General features: G+C 43.0%; 3 protein-coding genes across 6 annotated transcripts in view; 1 reads left to right on the top strand and 2 right to left on the bottom strand.

Moving 5' to 3' along the window:
* Window positions 1-12,565, top strand: part of ANKRD6 (ankyrin repeat domain 6) — a 94,766-nt gene extending 82,201 nt beyond the window's left edge. For 3 of the 4 annotated variants that reach the window (XM_083856748.1, XM_083856749.1, XM_083856750.1), the window contains 10 exons: window positions 645-743; window positions 2,327-2,425; window positions 2,661-2,738; window positions 3,547-3,651; window positions 3,904-4,041; window positions 4,271-4,447; window positions 6,243-6,395; window positions 6,951-7,064; window positions 8,775-9,114; window positions 10,268-12,565. In XM_083856748.1, the coding sequence (XP_083712874.1) occupies window positions 645-743; window positions 2,327-2,425; window positions 2,661-2,738; window positions 3,547-3,651; window positions 3,904-4,041; window positions 4,271-4,447; window positions 6,243-6,395; window positions 6,951-7,064; window positions 8,775-9,114; window positions 10,268-10,827 (1,863 nt within the window). In that variant the 3' untranslated portion in view covers window positions 10,828-12,565. The remainder of the gene's footprint in view (window positions 1-644; window positions 744-2,326; window positions 2,426-2,660; window positions 2,739-3,546; window positions 3,652-3,903; window positions 4,042-4,270; window positions 4,448-6,242; window positions 6,396-6,950; window positions 7,065-8,774; window positions 9,115-10,267) is intronic. The other variant, XM_083856751.1, reaches the window with a different exon arrangement.
* A 1,764-nt stretch (window positions 12,566-14,329) lies between these two features.
* Window positions 14,330-16,049, bottom strand: LYRM2 (LYR motif containing 2). Its single transcript, XM_083856752.1, has 3 exons — window positions 15,990-16,049; window positions 15,695-15,835; window positions 14,330-14,732 (listed from the first exon to the last, which is right to left on the bottom strand). The coding sequence occupies exons 1-3, from the start codon at window positions 16,032-16,034 to the stop codon at window positions 14,652-14,654; spliced, it is 267 nt and encodes an 88-aa protein (XP_083712878.1). The 5' UTR covers window positions 16,035-16,049; the 3' UTR covers window positions 14,330-14,651.
* A 106-nt stretch (window positions 16,050-16,155) lies between these two features.
* MDN1 (midasin AAA ATPase 1) overlaps window positions 16,156-20,681 on the bottom strand; it is a gene marked incomplete at its 5' end in the record, with an annotated part of 92,758 nt that continues 88,232 nt past the window's right edge. The window contains 3 exons of the mRNA XM_083857497.1: window positions 16,156-17,201; window positions 18,568-18,710; window positions 20,356-20,419. Coding sequence (XP_083713623.1) covers window positions 17,013-17,201; window positions 18,568-18,710; window positions 20,356-20,419 — 396 coding nt within the window. The 3' untranslated portion in view covers window positions 16,156-17,012. The remainder of the gene's footprint in view (window positions 17,202-18,567; window positions 18,711-20,355; window positions 20,420-20,681) is intronic.

The raw sequence follows: 20,681 nt of genomic DNA, 5'->3' as shown, positions 1-20,681 counted from the left end.
GGCTTCAGATCTGCAGATCATATATACCGTGCGTCAGTCCGTCAAATGAGGTAGATTCAAGGTGGCTTCAGTTTCAGATGGCTTTCCTCCTATTTATAATGATTCTGGCATGATAGATAAAGTCTACAAAAGGAAGCCAGATATTTTTTCCCTGTTTGATAACATAGTGGACAGAGAAATGGAGACCTGTGGGGTTTTGTGCAGCTCCCAGGCTCAGCTGCACAAGCGCCACTGTTCATGGGAATGCTGCTCTGGCTGCCACTCATGTTTTCTACATTATGTGGAACCCTAAGTTGAGATTCCAAATTGCATTGGTTTGTGGTTCAGAAGAACAGATTTAATGGGAAAATATAACTAACTCGGGGTTTGTAGTGCCAGTAAAAGAGCATTTTATTTTTCCAGTATTTCCCATCAGTGGTTAAAGAATTCATACTCTCACCTTGCCTGACCCCAGCTCTTGCTAAACTTTCCCACCCATGATAGCAGATTTTGTACTGCAGAGAAGACAGCATTGCTGTTCTGTGGAGGTGTGTGGTGTTTACTGCTCTTTCTGATTTAATAGGATTATTTCATCTCTGAACATCATGACAAGTACAGGCTTTCTCACTGTGATTACATGCTCAGAGCTTTGTTTCTGTTTGCAGGCAGGAGATACCTGTCTGCATGTGGCTGCTCGTTATAATCACTTGCCCATCATTAGGGTGCTGCTCAGTGCTTTCTGTTCTGTCCATGAAAAGAACCAGGTCAGTGCATGAACCTCATTGTGACTCTGTGCCCTTTGCATACGGCCAGTTGTTGGGAAGAGGAATTCCTACCCAAGTAATCCCGCTTCACTCTCTGTCTTCCACTGTACCACCAAATGCCTAAGCTTTTAAAAATAGCCTTAAAGTAATGGCATATCAGTGGTGTATTATTTTGCCATCGCATTTGCATTATTTCTTAAAAGCATTGCTTATTTATGAGGTGATTTAATGATCTTATAGCCATTATAGAGACATTGTGAAGCACAACTCATTGACATTTAGATGCTATTAAAGTGCAAATTCCTCTGGAATACTTTTCTTTGCTGCACTTTGCAGCAGCGGGAATTAAGAGGACATAAAAGTGAAGACAAAGCATGCTCTAAACTCAAAGTAATGATCAGTCCAGCCTAGGATTAATCACCCATAGTTGTTTTATAGGGAAGCAATTGATTGCTGTACCTATAGCATAGCCTAACTGGGTGGTAGAAGGGAATGAAATTATTACATTAAAATGTGTTAAATCTGCTAAATAAACATATTATGTGGTGCTTAACCACATTTTCTCATGTTCCTGGGAAATCTTCCATGTGTAGTTGAGGATCATAAAGATGTTTTCTGAACTGTACATTTAATGTTCTGTCTTCACTATGAGATACTGCAGCAAACAAAATGGGTTTCAGCATGTTAAATTTACTATGTAATTTTATTTGGAAATTACTTTTTTAACTTGCAAAATGAGCCACTGAATATTAAGATCAACTGGTGTGAAACTGGCCCAGAGAGACATCCCTTTCCTTCATTCCCCAGTACTACCCGAAGTTGTTCCATATTTGCCCATAGAATGATTTGATTTAGGAGTACACCTCATCTAAGTTAGGAACAGGCACTAGTCCTGAGGAAATCTAATTTTATGAAGGCAAAATGCAAGACCAGGGGGACAGGAAGGCATTATACACATATGTCCAGTCTCACCTGAACAGTTGCCGGCTCTTTTACCAGTGCCCAAATCTGATCACAGCTGTCTTCACCTCACTGCACCAGAACAAGGGCAGGGCAGTGTGTTAGTGCTGGACCCAGATTGCTTCCTGGCTCTGATCCAAAATCATTTTTTCCTAAAGAAACCTGGGAAGAGCATGCTAACCATCTCACTGCCAGTACTTACCTGAGTATTTCTGAGTAATGTGATACATGACCACCTGCACACCAAATATTCAAACCTGGGGGAAAAAAAGAAGAGAAGGTTGTGGTGGGAAAACTTGTTCTACCTTCAGATGTTGTATCCACTTACTGGAGGTAAAGCTGGGCTGTCTCCAAGCTGCATCATGTATCACTTGGTTTAGATAAATCAGATCACCAGCATCCCAGCTGCATTTCTCAGGCCGAAGTAGTTCCTTGCCCTCTCCTCTCATCTCCCTCTCCATTCAGTCATTTTTTTATTGACCAGGCCTTATTTAAGCTTAGTTGTTGCATCAGTAAGTATAGGTTTTTTTCATGTCTGAACACACACTAAAGAAGTGTGGATTCTGTAGGGTGAGACCCAAGGACTAGTGTCACAAGTTTGTTTTCTGCTTTCTGACTTGCAGGCAGGGGATACTGCACTCCATGTAGCTGCTGCTCTAAATCACAAGAAGGTGGTGAAACTCTTGCTGGAGGCAGGGGCTGATGCATCCGTTGTCAACAATGTAAGCAGGACACATAGTTTCTTTGGTATTTATATTAATGTAGAGTCCCTTCAACATTCCTCATCGACTTAGTAGAAAATACTTGTTTGTGAAGTGTTGAATTATATCTGGGTAAATTAATGCAATTAGTCACTTTGTTGTTGTGCACAGAGTATATACTGAACTTGGTTGGAGAAATTCCGTGTTTCCAGCAGCTTGCGTTTTGAAGGAAATGCTGTTTTCTTTTTTCTCTCAGGCAGGCCAGACCCCTCTAGAGGTTGCCAGACAGCACAATAACCCTGAGGTTGCGCTCCTGCTCACTAAAGCATCACAGGTACATTACACATCTCTCCCCAACACACACATAACACATGGAGCTGAGGCCACTTAATCTTGGGAGGCTGCATCCCCTGCTCCTTGTCTTCTGCTGTGAAAGGTTCCTACATTTCTGGTGGCATTGTGGGCTAGGCTGAGGTCTATTGACATAGAGGCTTTCAATCCCCAAGGTGAGCAAGGTGTGCAGATTAAGCCTTAGCATGAAGTGCTGTCAGAGGTCTCTATGTCCTGACTAGCAGAGGGTGGAGCAGTCAGAGGCACTTGTTCCCTGCAGTGGCCCAGGGGTTAGAAAGTTCCGTACCCAGAAGCTCCTGAGTTGTGTCACTCTGCTGCCTGCCTCAGGCATATCCCATCCCCAGAAGGGTGGTTAGCACTGGAGGGTGCTTTGCAATGGGGACAAAATGTTTATATCCTGTTTATACTTTGCAGCTGTGTGTGAAATGCTGCAATGCTCTTCAGGCCAGAAGGCAGGAGGGCATGAGACCAGGCACAATCCTTGCCCTCTTCCTCCTTGTCACCCCTGCATGGGAAGAGCTGGGCTTGGCTTGGGAACCAGCTCAAGGACAGCAGAGGAGGTGCTCACCCTTCTAGGGGACAGCAGAGTGCCTCAAAAACTGAGCTCAGTGCTGGTGTGTTTTCACAGCCAGAAACACCCACGTTGCTTGGCTCATCAGCATCCATCTGGCAGTGCACTCTCCTTTATCCGTAGCCTTTTAGACAGACAAGGAAAAGGTCTGCTCTATTACTTGTCTTCTGTGGTAGGAAAGAGCATGACATCACTGAGTAACAGTGTGGTCTGTCTTCAGGTCTCACGTTTTAACCGTGGGAGAAGCCTGAGGAAGAAGAGAGAGAGACTGAAGGAGGAAAGGAGGGCTCAGTCGGTGCCACGGGATGAAGTGGTCCAGAGCAAGGTACAGCCTGGCATTACCAGCTGGTTCTGCTGTGAGGAGGGACTGTCATGAAAACACATTGAGGACTCAGACTATTTGGAGCCATCACTTGTGCATGGCCTTAGCAGCTGCCCGAGGCAGTCTGTCATGCTCTGCTGCTAAAGCATTTCCCACTCACATGTGCAGAGCAGCTTCAAGCTGGGCAATCAATGAAGAGTCTCCTTTTCCCCATCTCTGCAACTGCTCTGAACTCCCTGTCTTTGCTTCAAGCAGGGCAGTGTCTCAGCTGCTGATGACACACCAAGCAGCGACCAGCCCCCAGAGAGGAAGAACAATCTGAAGGATAAACCCCGGTCAGCCTCACCAGATCCCAAAGGGAAAAAGAGCAAAAAGAAAAAGCCAAAGGAAAAGGTATCAGTAGATTTAAAACAGCAGAGAGAAAGAAGGGATAACTGTTCAGAAGTAGTGTGGGTCCCTTCAGTGTGTTGGGGCAGCAGCCCCACCATGCTCCTGGGGTGGAGATAGTCTTCAGATAAAAATTATTTTTGCTGTAATTGTCACAATGGATTTGTCCCATTCCCACCAGGAATAGTTTACCAAGGTGCTCATATAGGCAAAACACTGTGTGTATGTTATGCAGGTTTCAGCACTCTCGGACCCCATCTCCCCAGCTGATCAGCAGACACTCCCTCAGCCCCAGAAGAACGTGCCTAAGCGCAGGAGTAAACACCACTGCTCCTCTCCACCCCCTCCCCACGAGGTTCGAGCCTACCAGCTCTACACGCTCTACCGAGGCAAGGACGGGAAGGTGATGCAGGTGAGCCACTGCCCTCACAGAGGGGCTCATTGTGAGCAGCCTGTGGAACTGGGACATAGGTAATGGATAGAAAATATGCTTCACTAACTGCACTCTCAGGGGCATGACTTGGGGCTGGTTTTCCTTGCTTGGGCTTCAGCTGCATTTTGGCCTGAAGTCTGGCAAGCAATAAGCTGGTTTTGTGCCCGTTGAAGAAGACATACTTAAGTAGTTTGATCTGCAAAGATAAGGGTGAACAGTGATTGGAAATGACATGAGAACTTTTATTATATACTTTGAAACATTAAGAGTTCTGACAGGAGATGCAAAGAAATTTTCCAAGGAAAAGCAGTGTATGAGCACCAAAAGCTTACTACCTAAACCAAGAGGTTGAGTAAGCTCAATAGATTTTGTTCCATTTCTTTCTAGGTGGAGAATAATACTTTAGTCACTTCATTACACAATTATTACCAGTAGACATTTATAAGAAAGCATAAAAACAGTGATTAAATTATCCAGTAGACATCTGTATTGTTGTTTTCTTAATATTGCCCTTCTGTACTCCTGAAAGGTCTATCCTTTCAATTTCCTTAGCTTCTCACACCCATCCATCAGCTCTTGTTAGTCCCTTCCTGTAGTTCAGAATTTCAGCAGATTCTGAAGACCATTCAAGTCAGACTTCAAAGGTTTTACTGGCTGTTTACTGCTTTCCAGTCTCTCCATGTAATGTTTAAGAAATTTCCAGACAGGGGCACTATGGAATTATCTCATAGCAGAAATCAGGAAGGCTGGGGGACCTTTCAGGTATTAAAAGGATAAAGGAGCAGAGAGGTACAGATAGGACTTGTATACAAATCTCATCTATTTACAAAGATTAGCTTAATAGAGCTAGACTCCCATACAGTATTTCCTGAAATACATGACACTCCTCTCTCCTTTTAGTTTTTGCTTGTGTGTCTTCAATGCCCTGAGGCCATGAATAGCAAACATAATTTCTGAAGTAGATGTACTTCTGAAGGTTTTTTTAGTACTCAGCAAACCACCCACCTTTCCCTGCCAAGGGAATAACCCCCAGTTTATGAAACACTGCTGTGTGGCTAAAGAAGAGAGGGAGGCTTCTCTGCAGACAGATTCAGAGCAGCTGCTTTGGGCTACTGGCACAGCCCCTGAAAGTGGAGCCAGTTTCTGCTTTTGGGCTGCAGAGGAAGCTGATGAGGTCTAGCTGTCATTGCTTAAGGGAGCCTTTTGTGACCATCTCCCTGAGAGATTTAAATGTGGTCAGTGCAGCTGCCCTTGCAGAGGGGCCATGTGAAGGTGTCACATGAGTCAAAGGCAGGCAGAGGAGTGGCCAGCAGGCAAGGGGCAGCTGAATGGGTGAGGGCAAAGAGAAGCAGCGAGGCCTTGCCCTTCAGTACTGAAAAAGGACAGAGCACATGATTAGCATTATGTTAAAAGCAAATGCACACAACCCACACACCTCCACAGAATCAGATTTTTTTTTTTACAATTGAGAATTACAGCATCAAAACACAGGGTATAGGCCTGTGATGTGGTATTCCTTCAGCGAGCACACAGGTTTGAGCTCAGTGCTGCTTGTAGCCCCAGTGAAACACTGCTGTGTTAGGGTGTGTCCATACACATCAGACCAATCCTTGTGTAGGCTGTGCTTTTTCAACGAACAGCCCACTTGCTGAGCTGCTGTAAGGTACTGTCAGAAGAACCCAGGACTGACTGAAGAAGGCTGTGATGATGTTCCAAGTGTGTTAAGAGGGTGGTGGGGTGTAGCAAGTAAATGTACCATCATCACTCCTTTCAGGCACCCATAAATGGATGTCGGTGTGAGCCCCTGATAAACAAACTGGAGAATCAGCTGGAGGCAACAGTGGAAGAGATAAAAGCTGAGCTTGGGACAGTACAAGATAAAATGAATATTAAGCTGGGCCAGATCGAAAGCAAAACTCAACATCAAGTAAGAACATGACCCGAAGTTCTGCTTGCATGTATGATTTAGAAACATATCCTAAACTTAATTAATACTTTCATTGTAATGATTCATTTTTTGCTTCTTGTGTTGTAAAAGCAAACCTGAACTCTAATACTCAAGTCCAGGGAACTGTGTCATTCCACTGAGAACTGATGTTGCAAAATAGGGTCTTTGGAAAAAACACATTTAATGTGTTAAGAGGCTTCTGGTGTTTCTTTAAACAATGAATCTTAAGGGATTGAGCCATTAAGAGGGAAAGATGTCCTATGACTGGTCAGTTCATAATTGTCAAAATCCCTCTTGCTGAATTCCGTATGCATTGAGATTCAAGATCCTCTAAGTTGCTTTTTATTTTTAATTTAATAGTTATTAATTGGTAATTTTGTGATTGAGCCACTTTGCAAGCTATATCTAATTGTAGTTGGCAGCATTCCTAGAAACGAAGACTGAAAGACAGACTGTACTTTGATTTACAGGCTTCACAGATGGGAGTTTGGTTTCTAACATGATGATCTCAGCTGAACAGTGTTTTCCCCACAGCTCCGAGTTTTGGACAAGCTGATGGCCGAGCGACTGTCGGCAGAGAGGACAGAGTGCCTTCACCGCCTGCAGCAGCACACAGAGCTGGAGAAGAGTGAGGGCGAGAAGCGGCAGGTAAGGCTTGAAACAGCTACTCCCTCCTAGTCCATCCCCTGGTAGGTCAGCTCAGTTTCACTCCAGCAGGCAGAAAATGTCAGAGATGTGTCACATCTTTTCAAACAGGTAATAGAGCTTCAAAGACCAAATTATGCCTACCCACTATCTTAGTCACTAAACCAAATTTATGAAGTTTTTGCATTAGAAATGAGGAATGTGAAATCCAGTCCCACTGCTGCAATTTAATTTGGTGTGTCTCTAGTGTGGGATCTGCAACAAAATACCATTTTTCTAACACAGTGATTTGCAAAAATTTCCAGCACTAAATTTTTCACAGTTGTGCTTTCAGCTTTTGCTTCATTACAGGACATATGCAGGAACACATCCAAATAGTAAAAAAGGCTAAGATCTGTGTTGTTCCTTTTCCTTTTCATCCATTTGGTTGTGGGCCCTGGGAATCTCTCCCTTCTTCTCTATCTGATCTTTTTTCCTCCCATGTAATAAAAGCCTGAAGTTCTTTCCTCTGATGTTAGCAACACAGCACCATCTCCAAGCCAATAGGAAAGTCCTTTTTGTATGCTTGTTCAACCAGCAGTACGAGAACAACTGCTCCCATAGAGATCCAGCTCTTGCCCTTCCAACTTTGCAGAAACTCACTATTTAAAACCTGCTGAGAAATTTGTGTTTCTCCATTCACACAAGTGAATTTAAAATACAGTTCATTTTCTCATTACTGGTATTCTTCCAAAAATTGAGAAATACACTTTGTGCTAGGAAAACATCATGAGTGTTTTTAAGACCATTCCAAATCTTTGTAAAAAGACTGACAGCTGTGATAATCCTTACATAGGATACAGATCAAGATACTTGGGTCTAACATCCACAAAACACTCTTCTCCAAAGAAAAATACTTACCAAACTAAGGCAGCTTTAATTTTTATTTCATAAGAGACGTAAGTATTTTATTGGCTTCTGAACATCTAGGTTTGTGCTCCATCTCCTTGTCATTTTTGTTTAAGACACAAGATGCTGGAGTGATACATCAGTGAACTGAATTAAGTGATGTCAGCTCTTCCTGCTCAGTTGGGTCTAACTGAAACATCTGAAAAAACAGAATTGGGCTTTACTAAACACACTGACTAAATAGCCTTGTGCCTAGGAAGGCCTCACCTAAATTCATGATGTTATATGAACAACAGGGTGAAAAGAGTTACTCTGATTTTAAATTATTTAAATGCATCTGCAGCTGACACTTATTAAGCATCTGTATAATCTGAAAGCTGTTACTGATTTATCATTTAGTGGGAGACTCACCTTTATCACTGAATGAACAGAGAAGCAGTGGTTGGTAGTTGTATAAAGCTGTCTCCGAAAAGTGTCTTACTTGAACTTCACTCTTGAACATGACCATACGGTGTTCCTTGCACTTAAAAAATACCATTGACTGTATGATTAAACAAGTCATCCCTTTCAGAGGACTCAGAGTTGCATTGGAAGCAGCATATTCATATCTAACAGGTGGTAGCTTGGACTAAAGAGACTGCCTTTCATAAGCTAGTGCCACCTTTATTGATCTGCAGTCCTTTAAATATTCCCAGTGGCAGCATGCACTTCTGAACAGGGAATCTAAGCCCACAGATACCCAGCTTACTTCTCTTTGTCCCTGCCACTTGTCCTCATCAGCCCAGAAACCATAGAATCATGTAATTTACAGTCTCTTTCTGATAGATTTCCTTGGTTGATGAGCTGAAGACCTGGTGCTTGTTGAAGATTCAGAATCTGGAGCTCAAGCTTTCTGGAGATTCCAGGTCATCAAGACCAAAATCAACTTTGTCCACTTGTGAGTCTCTCACTGAGACCCTGGATACTGACAACAACCCCCACAGTGCCAAGGACTGCAAAGCCAACCAGCCTGTGCTGTCAGAGGGCTCCCACCAGCATTCCTATATCACACTTCCAAATAGCCTCTTGGAAGATGGGGGAAGGAGCAGAGTCCAGATGCCAGAACAAAGCTTTGGGCAGCATTTCTGTGTTAAACAAGATGGAGCATTGGGTACAACCACACCAGGTACTTAGCTGTCATATCCATTCAAGGGTAAACTCATTAACTCAGGGGTACTTGTATTATTATAAGAATTATATATATATAATTATATAGAATAATATAATAATATATAACAATTATATAATAATACAACAATAATAATAATAATAATACAAGTATCCCCTACTTGTATTATTAATACTGCATAATTCTGGTGGCATGCTTTCCCCCCTCCATATGCCTAATGTCTTGGGATTTGAATTCAGTTCAAGGCAGCCACTGGGAATATTTTAACAGCTGACTGGATGGAATTTCACTGACTGTTCATGTTGCTTCCACTATGTCTTTGAAGCAAAAATCCTTTGGTGCTTTGAATAACTCTTGGCCCTTGAAGCTTCTGAGGGAAAAAAAAAGAGAAATGTGAAGAACAGCCAGGTGTCCCCAGCCAAGTAGAATGCTATCTGAGCCCTGGCTTCTGTAAATTATAATATGTATGTCCCCTAAACACTATGCAAAATGAACAGAGATGGATGCCCCATGAAATAGAAAGGTGTATAAGAGATCTTGTGGTGCTTGAGTGTAAGCTGTTTTGCATTGGAACAGTTCAAAAGCATAGAAATGTGACCTTCTCAAAATTACCGGGACTTCAAGTTAAGTAGAAGCAGGGAGTTCATAAATATAGCAGACATAACCTACTTTGGAAATCTAGATTGATACTTGTTACATGTCCTTCTGATGAAGTCACAAAATCACAAAATCATTTGGATTGGAAGGGACCCTAAATATCATCTTGTTCCAGCCCCCCTGCCATGGGTAGAGACATTTTCCACTGTTCCAGGTTGTTCAGAGCCACATCCAGCCTGGCCTTGCAGGATGGGGCAACCGTAGCTTCTCTGGGTAACCTGTGCCAGTGCCTGTAGAATTTTTGGCTAATATTTATGTCCTTTGCCTGTTGTTCATCTGTAGCCCCCCAGCTGCAATGCAGCACCTCTCTGCCTGGGCCAGCTTTTCTCCTTTAATGACTTTCTATTACATCACCTGAAGATGTGATAAACTAATATAAGCCTGTACCAGGTACACACAAAACCCCATCATTCATCAAACAATGAGGTCTTCTGAGTGCTAAACTAAATGCCCAGAGCTTTTCTTAATATATTGTCTATAATTTATCCTATAGGTACAGATCAACAGGTAGTGGCTGGTGGACCAGTTTCTTCTTCTGCCCCTGCTCAAGATGTCAGGCCAAAGGACAAAGCTGTGAGTGCCAGCACGTTCCACAGGTTCCAGCAGGAGCTGCCCTCCTCTGAGCTTTCTGGCTCCAAATTAAGACACGTTAAAGTTCAAGCTGCTTTGCAGCCAGTGACTGAACCTGCAAAGACTGAACCACAGAGTGGTTACTTCATTGACAAAGGAACTCAGACAAAAAAGTCCAGCAAAAGCGGGCAGTCGAGGCACAAAGCCCCACACCACGCTGGGGCACAGCAGGGCCAGGAGCAGCAGCCCTCAGCCCCGCCTGCCCCTCCGCTCAGAGACACCTCCCAGGCCCTGGAGATAACCCAGTACTTCTTCGAGGCTGTTTCCACGCAGATGGAGAAGTGGTACGAGCGGAAGATAGAAGAAGCCCGGAGCCAAGCGAACCAGAGAGCGCAGCAGGACAAAGCTGCGCTCAAGGAGCACATCAAATGCTTAGAAGAGGAGCTGAGCAAATTAAGGACTAAGGTGCAGAAAGAAAGCTAGCACCTGCCAAGCAGGTAATCAAGCAACAGGACCCATTTTGGAACCTGCTGTATGGGAATTTGGAATACTGATAGATATTTGTAGTGCCTGTTACATCCAAACACAACACTCCACTTCAGGAGTAGAAATAACTTTGGAAACTCCATAACGGAGGAGAGTTCATATGCAAACTATATTGATAACAAAGAGATGCTGCAGGTTAGATCCTTCCTTTGTTATTTTTCCAAGAGTCTGTCAATATTGCACTCTTCGTTTCCAGATGCTGCTTGAAACCAAACTGCATTAGTAACCAAAACTTCTTTCTGAAAAGGGAATTCCCCTACTTCCACACAGGACACAGACTAGAGGGTTCTACTGTATGCCACATGTAAACATGTTGTGATACCAGTGCTGAAATAAATCCAGGATGTTTGAAAGCTTTTGACATAATTACTTAGTGATGAAGGGCTATTGATCCTATTTTAGATACTCCCAGGGCCTCTCTCTAGTCAGTGGAGGGAAGCTAAAGAACCCACTCCAGTTACAAGCCCAGGCAGGTGACAGATGCAGGCTTCCAGCTGGGAGAGGGCAGGCAACCGTGGAGGGAGATGCTAAAGTGACTCATCCCATTAGGTACAGAGGCTTCAGCTACTACTTTGCTTTTCTCTTCGTTTTCCCTTACTAAAACAAGTGCTAAATTTGATTTGTCTTTTTTTAATAGTGTCCTGCTTGCAGAGCTCCTTGTGGTTACACTATTGTTGGGCTGTACTCCAGTAATCTGTCTGAGAATTTTAGTTTAGGGCATGGGTGGCAAGTATTTTACTGTAACCGTGGTCTATTTGTTAGGTTGAATGTTTATATAAATCTTTTTTCCTTCAAGCAGGAAATGGCTGAATTGTCTACTGTTGAAAATGCTTTAAAAAGTCCTTTATGTAAGGAAGTGAAAGCTTGGCTCCTTGTATTCAAATGTTTCTTTTTCTGCAGACAGGATTTTTTCCCAGGCACCTTGTCCAGACTGTCTACCTTTGTTCCTCTGAATGATTTATCCTCTGTTTTTTTTTTCCCTTCTGTCTCTAAAAAGGAGACCAGGCCCTGGTGAGTCTACAGGTTTTAGGATAAACAGTCCCACAAACCAGCACTCAGCATTTAAAAAGTTTTATCAATGTGTTTTGTTATAAAATTGGAACTTCCACTGACCAGTGTTGTCCATGCTGACAGACTTCAGATAATCTCAAGGCACTGTAACTATTGCATCTGCACCCATTTAGGGTTTCCTTACACCTCTGAGAAGGCTCCATCAGATTCTGCTAGAAAAGTAACTTTACTTACCGGATCATGATAGAACAACTGTTCAAAAATCAGGTCCAACACAGGATGGTACTCTTAAGCCAAGGAGAAAAATACTTTTTATCTGTACTAAGGAGCTCTAAAATCAATAAAGAATACCTTACAGTGTTGAAGAATACCATTCACTAATTAGTAATTAAGCTTTTGTCTTCTTAGCAGATGTATAAAGCAAAATATAACGATATTTTTGAAGTTCCTATTAATGCACTGTCACGAGAAGAGAAGTGTATCTGCAGCTATGGAAATACTAGTTTTCTTGCTCTGACTTCTGTAGTCTAATATAGACACTTTGGTATGTTTACAGTTTTGTTTAAGCTTACGGTAGGAATGCAGAAGCATGCTATTGAAGTTTTGTATCACCTGGATGAAGTTTATGTTTTGCCAAGCAATTAAAGTAAGTGTTGCTCAGAAATGTGTGGTGTAACATTTTCTAGCCACAGAAAACTGACACGGTCCCCTCACTTGACTCAGAAGAGAGAGCAGGAGATTGGACTTCAACTTCTTTTTGTTTGTGGTTATAAAACACGGAAATGGAGTCTGCCACCTGTGCTGAGGGAGGCTGCAGGGACTGAGGGCTGTCTGTTGGCTGGTGCAGGTGCCCCTTTCAGAAGTTACAGGCACAGGGCTGAGTTGTGCACGGATCACACACACCCCTGAGCTTCCCCAAGGTCAAGGGAGAGGCTCTGGCTTTAGCTCTGCTTCCCATACAGACCACACTGGACCACACTCATAGGTCCAGGTAATTTAAGTAAATCCAAGTGATTACCAAGTAACCTAAGGCAGTAACCAGGCTGCAGGTTACTGATTTTAGAGGTTTTACGAAGCCAATGAGTGTATGATAAAAGAGAGAACCATTTTTTTCTGCTAATTCCTTTCTATACCCCTCCCTTCTTCAAAACTGTGAAGGACTTTATAAAATAGGTGTGATCTGCCTAGCTTTCTCTTCAGGTAAATTTACTTACCTTCACAGCCTGTACCTGGACTCTTCTAAGGCTTCTGGCTGGCAACTTTATCTTGGCAAGCCCACAGAGCAGTGGAGATGAAGGGCAGCAGCACTCAAGAGGTCAGCATCTGTCCAGGGCCCAGCCTGTCAGTCTGGACAAGCTCTGGATTACGTGCCCACAACCTGGAAATGTACAAACGTACAAAGGGGGGTAATGCAGGCTCCGGGCTCAGAACGGAAAGAACCAGGGTGAGGCAGCAGGGTAAAGCCTTCTGATTAAGGAACAGAAATCCAAGCACTGGCTGAAGGGGAAGGGAAGGCTACTGTGGTAACAGCCAACATTGGCTATGGCTGTTCAGTCAAAACAACCTTTCTTAGCAGCACTTTCTCTTAATGTGAAAAATAAATCTCCAACACAAAAATGTTCTGTCAGTCTGTTAATGAAGCATTTTTAGACAGGTATTTTTCACTGACAGACTGAAGCTCAGAGGGTTCAGTCTATACAGATCTGAACCATACCTACTGCTGCCAACTGGGCTCATTCCTCCTGTAGCCTGGAATTCTGTGGTGTCCCTCCCCTGGTGCCAATGGTGACACCTATTTACCAGATTTGCTGCTCGTCTGTGCAGCTCAGCAACTCTGCAGAAAACCACCCTGAAAGCAGGGCTGTTCCCTAAGGGAACTACAATAGCAGAGCGGGAGAAGGAAGAGTTCCTGCATGTCTTGGAATCACAACCTAAAATATTCAGACATCGATCTATGGCTGCCTGTCTAATTATGTGGAGAAAATCCCCAGCTCACCCAGGCATTTTTAAATTATATGGAAAAAAAAAGAGATATGCCACAGCTCAAGGAAAGTAAGATCAGTTGCAAGCTAACAATGAGAAGTACTATAACATTTGAATAAACCACAACTTTTGCAGTTAGTATTTTCTCCCTGTAATTCTTCATATATGGACTTTTAAATACTAGTTTGGAGGTACTTAGTAATAAACATCCCTGGGGCTAAAATCTCCCATAAATAAAACCCTCCCCTTTCAAGTCGTATTCAGCTACTACTGAAAATCAACATCTACACACAAAATATATTTTTAATGTTTGTCTGGGCCAATTTATTTATCCCAAATTCATTTTTAAATCACAAATTCTGGTGAAAATCCTTGGCACGATACATGAAGAGCTGTCATTGTGAATATTACCAATTACAGCTACCACAGTAAAAAGCAGACAAAATAATCTGGCATGTATTTATTTTCCATTGCACTGGCATTAACACAGCTGTTGTAATTTTTGGTGCTTTTTGCTTTTCCCACAGCACATGCTACACCATCCATGCAGTTCTTTAATGTCCTGTGTGTCCAGTGATTTCCACTTCTGAGGGTAGCCAAACTGAGAAATGGATGGGGAAGGGGAAAAAACAAAACCCCCAATGTGGCAGATTCCTCCTTCAAACATTACCAGGTTGTCAGCAAAGGCTGCCATTATAACCACATTCTGGGAAAAACACTGTGCCTATTTGCAATAGATAAAAATCCAACTGTCAACAAAATGAAGATCAGGATTTTGCCAGCTTAAGTGTTCTCTGAAGTTCCTGAAGTTGCATGTTGCCATGAGTAATCATCATCCTGATTGCATCCTGTAGAACAGAATGGAATCTAGTGAACTGTACATCTGTACACAGCACGGGTTTTACACAAGCACACAGACCTCTAATGCATTAAAATACAAACAATTCTTACTGGCATTACTGCAATTTACTTCTTTGTGTGACATAACACTGCTGTCTCTGAGAGGGTTAAAAACCAGGCAAATAAATGGATACTTGGTTGTGGCTTTGCTTTAAAACTCAGTTTTTAAAAGGATTCAAACTGCTACTAATGTTTTCTTTAAGTCTCTGTGTGTACTGCCTTTGCAAGCCAGCAATGAGAACATGAGCAGTAAGGAGATGGGTTTTACAGAGCAGGTGTGTGGCTTTCTCTCAACATTATCTAAGGACTCTAAGGCTTTATCTGCATAATTCAGCCACCAATTCCCAGAAAAGGGAATGAACTAGGAAGCAGAGGACAGGAGACATACAAGAAACGTGAAGGCTTCTGCATTTCACACTTGCCTCACACCCCAAGCCATCCCATTTGATTGTGTTCTGCTTGAATATAGGTGACATTAGAGCTAAAAAAAAAAAAAAAGCTATAAAAAGCTTAACCATTAAGTTTAGCTTAACTAACGAAGTTTATGTTAGTTACCATATTATTAAATGCGGTTTTCCTGATCTGTGATTTGAGTAAGCAGAGTATTTTTTTTAGCTTTTTAATTCCAGATTATTCTCTGGAAATTTGAGAAACATTACTACCGCTAAGAAGGGGGATAATATTTAGAGATGCTAGATTATTTCTTCGCAAAAATGAGGAAATAGTAACAGGAGATTTCTCACGAGCCTGAAAGCGACACCTAGAGAACAACCCCCCAGGACACAGGGCAGGGCAGGGCAGGGCAGGGCAGGGCAGGGCAGGGCAGGGCAGGGCAGGGCAGGGCAGGGCAGAGCAGGGCAGTGACGACTCCCAGGGCAGGCGCTCACAGCTGCGGGTTCCCGAGCCTCACCTCTTCTGTAGCATCCTTATTTCTCCTGAACTCCTCCCTGGCCCACTCCTTTAAGTAGCGGCGATCTTGCTCAGCAGGGACCTCCCGGATGGCCCGCAGGATCTTGCGGTACAGCTGAAGGACCTGCTGCCGCCTCAGGAACTGGCAAGGAGAGAGGGAAGTCTGCCCGCTGCCCCAGGACAGTGCTGCGAGCTGCACCCTCGGCGCTTTGCTCCGAGGGATATTTAAAGCATCACCGAGTCCCGTATCGTTTCTACAAGACGCACCTCGCCCGAGCCCCCGAGCCCGCCCGTACCTGCTTGAGGGTGAGCGCGGCCGGCGGGAGGCGCCCGGCGGCCATGACGCGGCCCCGCCCCTTCCCCTGCCCCTGCCCCGCCACGGGGCCGCCCAGCCCGCCCCGCGCGGGCGGGGCCACGGCCGCCATTTCCTGCGTCACCCCGGCACCATGGCCGGGTGTGCTCGGTCCGTTTGTTTGCAAGCTTTGATAATTCAAGGCGCAGACGTCGTAATTACAAAGAGTGGTACCTCTCTTTATTAGTACAGACGATACAAGATGCATAGCTTTTGCAATGAAAAAATCACGTCCGTGCTCCAAGAGACCAGATTTATGAAACATCCCCAACGCCTGCCTCGGACCGGGACAAACTTCACAGTGTACAGTGGTAAGGCAGGGATCGGCATGTGGCGTCATTCAGAAAACTCCCTGCTGCTATCATCGGGCAAAAATCAGCAATAATTAAAAAGGCTGCGTTAAAACTGCAAAATAGTTTCAAGTATTCAAGTCCTTTTTTTTTTTTTTCTTTTTTTTTTCTTTTTTTTTTTCTTTTTCTTTCTGGTTGCATAAAACCATCAGATGTGCCCCCCTGCTCTCCGCTCCTCCTTCCCAGATGCACCTCCACGGGGGTGATGCTGAAGAAGGCTTTAGTTGCAAGACACCTCAACTGCTAATGCACAAATGCCTTCCCAGGAACAAGACTGGTTTAACTTACGGCAGGGGGCGAAGCGGCAGGAATAATATTACCTCTTAATATTACAAATGCTTTTTTTTTTTTTTTTTTTTTTTTAAGATAATAAGTTATTACAAGAGAAGTTGCAACAACTTTCACGTTACTTGTGGGAAGGAGACAGTCTCACCATTGCACAACTGTCCTCTGACCCATGTGGGAGGATGCATCCAAACCATTCTGTTCTTACAGTCTCTGCCCCAGGGCAGCTCCCGCAGGATAATCCCAGTTAGGAATGACCACTCCCGTGAAATGCAGTTTCTTGTATTTCAGCAGTTCAGTAGCAGCAGTCGGGTCCTGACCTTGTCTGCAGTCTACAGAGTGTCGGAGGCAGTCACCAGTTCAAACCACTGTCTGAGGGCATCGCTCAGAGTCTCTGGGAGCGCATTCACATCTCTAAGGATCATGTAGAATGGGAATGGGAATTCTTCCATGTAAGACCTGATTTCAGGCAGTTCTCCAGGTCCTTTGAATATAGGTACTTTAATGTCCAAAATAGAATCCTGTAAAAAAAGTATTGATGTTATTACTAAATGAGAGGCATATTCTATCACCACTGATAGAATTTACCCTATTTTCTAAGCACTTAAAATTCTCCTCCGTTAGATTAAAAGTTAATAAAATACTTTTAAGATTAAAAGTTCTAAGTTATCAATGGTAAATCAGATCAGAAGCTGAAAATAAATCAGTTAAATGCTTTTGCCCTTTTAGATAAAAGTGTACTAATCCATGAATTATAGGCTAGAAGATACTAAGCTTAAGCTTCTGCAACACCGAATTCTGTACATAAATCCTGTCTTTTCTTAGCATTTTATGATTTGAGTTTATTGGCACTTTAGTTTTACTAATTTGATGCCTTCCCAAGAGAGTCTGTAAGCTCTTTAGTGCTGAGTTCAACTCATATTTATGCAGTGCTCTAACAGAAGATTCTTTAGCAACTCCACAGTATTTCAACAAATACTACAAAGACAAAAATCAGATTAAACTCCAGCAGTGCTTCTTGTAAAGTAACTTCTTAGTTGCACAGTGTAGCAGCTCAGAAATTAATAAAGGTTATGGAAAACACCTTTTTTCCCTCAGGAAAAAAAAAAAAAAAAACACCTTATGAAAAATACCCAGAATTTTCAGTTGATACTACAGCGAAATTTCATCAGAACCTTTCAGCTGCTTGTCACCAGGAGAAGTGTTAGTTTTTCAACAATAAATACAGCAGATGAGTTTTCAATGCAAAAATAAAGATACAGGAAGAAAACACAAACCACAAAATTAGAGTCTTTACCATGAAATATCAGGCTTATGTTTGCTCACTTACTGCACTACAGAGCCTTCCTGTAACTCTCTCAGATATTTCAGCTTCCCATCCAAGGTTATCTTAAGTTTTCTTCCCCCATTACCAGATGCAGGACTCAGCTTTCCCAACTGAGACACTAAATAACTCTCACATACTCCCTTCTGTCTAATGTTTAATCTCATACTGGCTCCAGCTGTCATGTCAATTGGGGACTGCTGTCAGAAATTATCAAGATGAATCAGAGCTGAGATGGAACAAAGCATCTCTCAAACTCCAAATCTGTCAACCTGCCAGCTGCTTCCCTGGTGGCCAGGAGCTACAAGCATTCCATTTGAAGACAGGAGCTCTTAGCCTTTCTGTGGCATGGAAGCAGAGATTTTTTTTTTTAAATACAAAAGATAAGAAGCACAGTAGGAAGGAATGGCAGATCTAACAGACGTGGAAAATGGCAATTTGATTCAGTATCTCTGACCTCTACAAAAGATAAGGTAGCTGTATGGCACTATAAAAGACAAGAAAAAGATTTGTATCAGTTTCTCATTCACTGCATACTGAATACTTCTCCCTTGTTCACTTACCCGGGAATTAGGGTTGTCCAGCACTACGAAAATAACAAAGATATTGGCATTCCGAGCTGCTTGAACTGCTGCTGTCACCCGTTCCTTGCCTTCCAAGAAAAGGCCTCTTCCATCAGATACAATCAAAAGCAGCTGCGCTGTTTCTGAGCACAAAGAACATTTTAAAATTCCAGAAAGTTCAGAACAATCCATTTAAAAGGCAACCCCCCCTATTTTGCTGTTTGCCCTGGGGTATAATGGAAAAAGAAATATTCCTAAGGAAATTAACTCTTAATCAAATGGAATTCTGTGACTTAACATTAAGCTGCAGTTACTAGTGGGTCAACAAACAAAGTAATGTGTGACACCACTAAAAATAATGGAGGGAAGAGGGTGTCACACAACACACAGACAACCCCCACAATCCATCAGTACTATAATCAAGGATGAAAGTCATGGAAAATACCAAACAGACTTGGTCATGGCCTTGTCTTTCATGCCCAGGGGTTAAATACTGGCTGAATTACGAGAGTCCAGCCACTAGATCAGTAAAGCACCAGCTGCTGCAATGAAATAGAGCTCAAATCAGTTCCTCTAGAAACAGGTAACTATGGGTCCCTCTGCAGGCTTTTCTCTGCTGTCCCCACTTTAACAGGCTTGGCTTCCATCAGAGAACAATCCTGAACTGTCCAAAATGGGTTATTTTTGGAAGAAACTAAATCAGAAGATAGGCTCGGAGGCACAGTCAAGGCAGTCCAAATAGTCTAAAGTAAACTGACTGAAGCATCAGACATAGCACCCATGCTGGTTCCTCAGCACCAACCATTTCTGGAGACATGTTACACTACCCAAGTTGCCCCTGGAGTCAGATACATCCCTCTAGAAGTACATTCTAAGTTGAGTATCTGTCATCCTTTAATTACATGTAAAATCACAGTAATTACAGTCAGGGATACAAGCCCTAATTGTTACAGAGGGATGCAGAAGACACTTCTGCAGATGGGCCCCAAATGTGACAGGGCTTTGCCTTTTTACAGAAAGAAGTGGCAGATCCTCCAGCCTTTCCTTATTGCCAGCTCCCTAGTCCTAAGGATGCCTGCTGCATCCCTGCCTAGTTTAACAGAACTGGATGCTGCTGCTCCTCAGAATATCATGACATGCTGGCACCCTGTGGCAAAGCAGCTGTGGATTATAAATCCCAGACTGCCCAGTTCTTGGAGTACTTCAACAACAGGAACTTACAAAAAATACAGGTACCACCATGACAAGCTTTTAATGATCACAATCTTTTAGACTAATTATGGGGCAGACACAAGGCAAGCAGTCTTCCAGCTTTTCTTGGAAATTCAAGCAGCTCGTGACCTAAAGTTGTGGGACAGTGAAAGGCAGGTAGGAGGCAAATTCCATCCTCAGAGCAGTGTGTTTCTGGATACCTAGAGAACTCAAGCTCTCAAGCAGGAGTAGAAGTATCTAGAGTCAGGGTCCTTAGGAAGCTGGACAATGCTCCAAACTGGCACTGTCTAGGACTTAACACAGTCTCCAAGCAGGAGGTAAAGAGAGACAGGTAAGACATGCCTTTTTAAAAAGTCTTACACAAAATTTTAGTGAATTATTGACAAATATGAAGTAGGTAGCACTTGGATTTTGAGCTGAATTTCAACCAAACATTGCTTTTGACAAAGCAAAACCCAAAGCCCTAAAGCAAGTGATGTTTCAGTCCTAAGAGTCTTCCTGGCAGGATCCTACTCTGGGATTGTAGTGAGCATTCTGCTGCCATGGCAACAAGCACAGTAACACAAAAGAACTCACCCGGATTAATATTTTGAGACAACTGCTGTGCTGCAGCAAACATATTTGCTGATGATTCTAGAAACTGCAGAGGAAATAAAGAAGAAAATCAAGTTATCTCATCCTAAAAATGATAAAAATGAGAACATTATTCTAGAGAACACCTTTCTCTATTTTAAATGCTAAGACAGTCTGACCACCTAATAGAGATACAGTTCTTGGCATTTTCCTGTATTAACTCCTGTTTTAAATTTATTAAGTACTTTTGAACTTAAGACTCTTCAGAGAGCCTTCAAACAGAACTTTTTTCCCCAATGCTAGCAAAGCCATCAACACAGTACACTGCT

The sequence above is a fragment of the Zosterops lateralis genome, assembly GCF_965231275.1.
Source record: "Zosterops lateralis genome assembly, chromosome: 3".
Classification (NCBI taxonomy): Eukaryota; Metazoa; Chordata; class Aves; order Passeriformes; family Zosteropidae; genus Zosterops; species Zosterops lateralis.
This window is presented reverse-complemented; position numbering and strand designations above follow the sequence as displayed.

Excerpts from the sequence above, each read along its gene's own strand:
- LYRM2 (XM_083856752.1), bottom strand. The coding sequence starts at position 16,034 with ATGGCCGCCGGGCGCCTCCCGCCGGCCGCGCTCACCCTCAAGCAG. Across the intron at positions 15,836-15,989 it reads CCGCGCTCACCCTCAAGCAG|TTCCTGAGGCGGCAGCAGGT; the intron begins GTACGGGCGGGC and ends TCTCCTTGCCAG. Across the intron at positions 14,733-15,694 it reads ATAAGGATGCTACAGAAGAG|GATGCAATCAGGATGATGAT; the intron begins GTGAGGCTCGGG and ends TCTGTTCTACAG.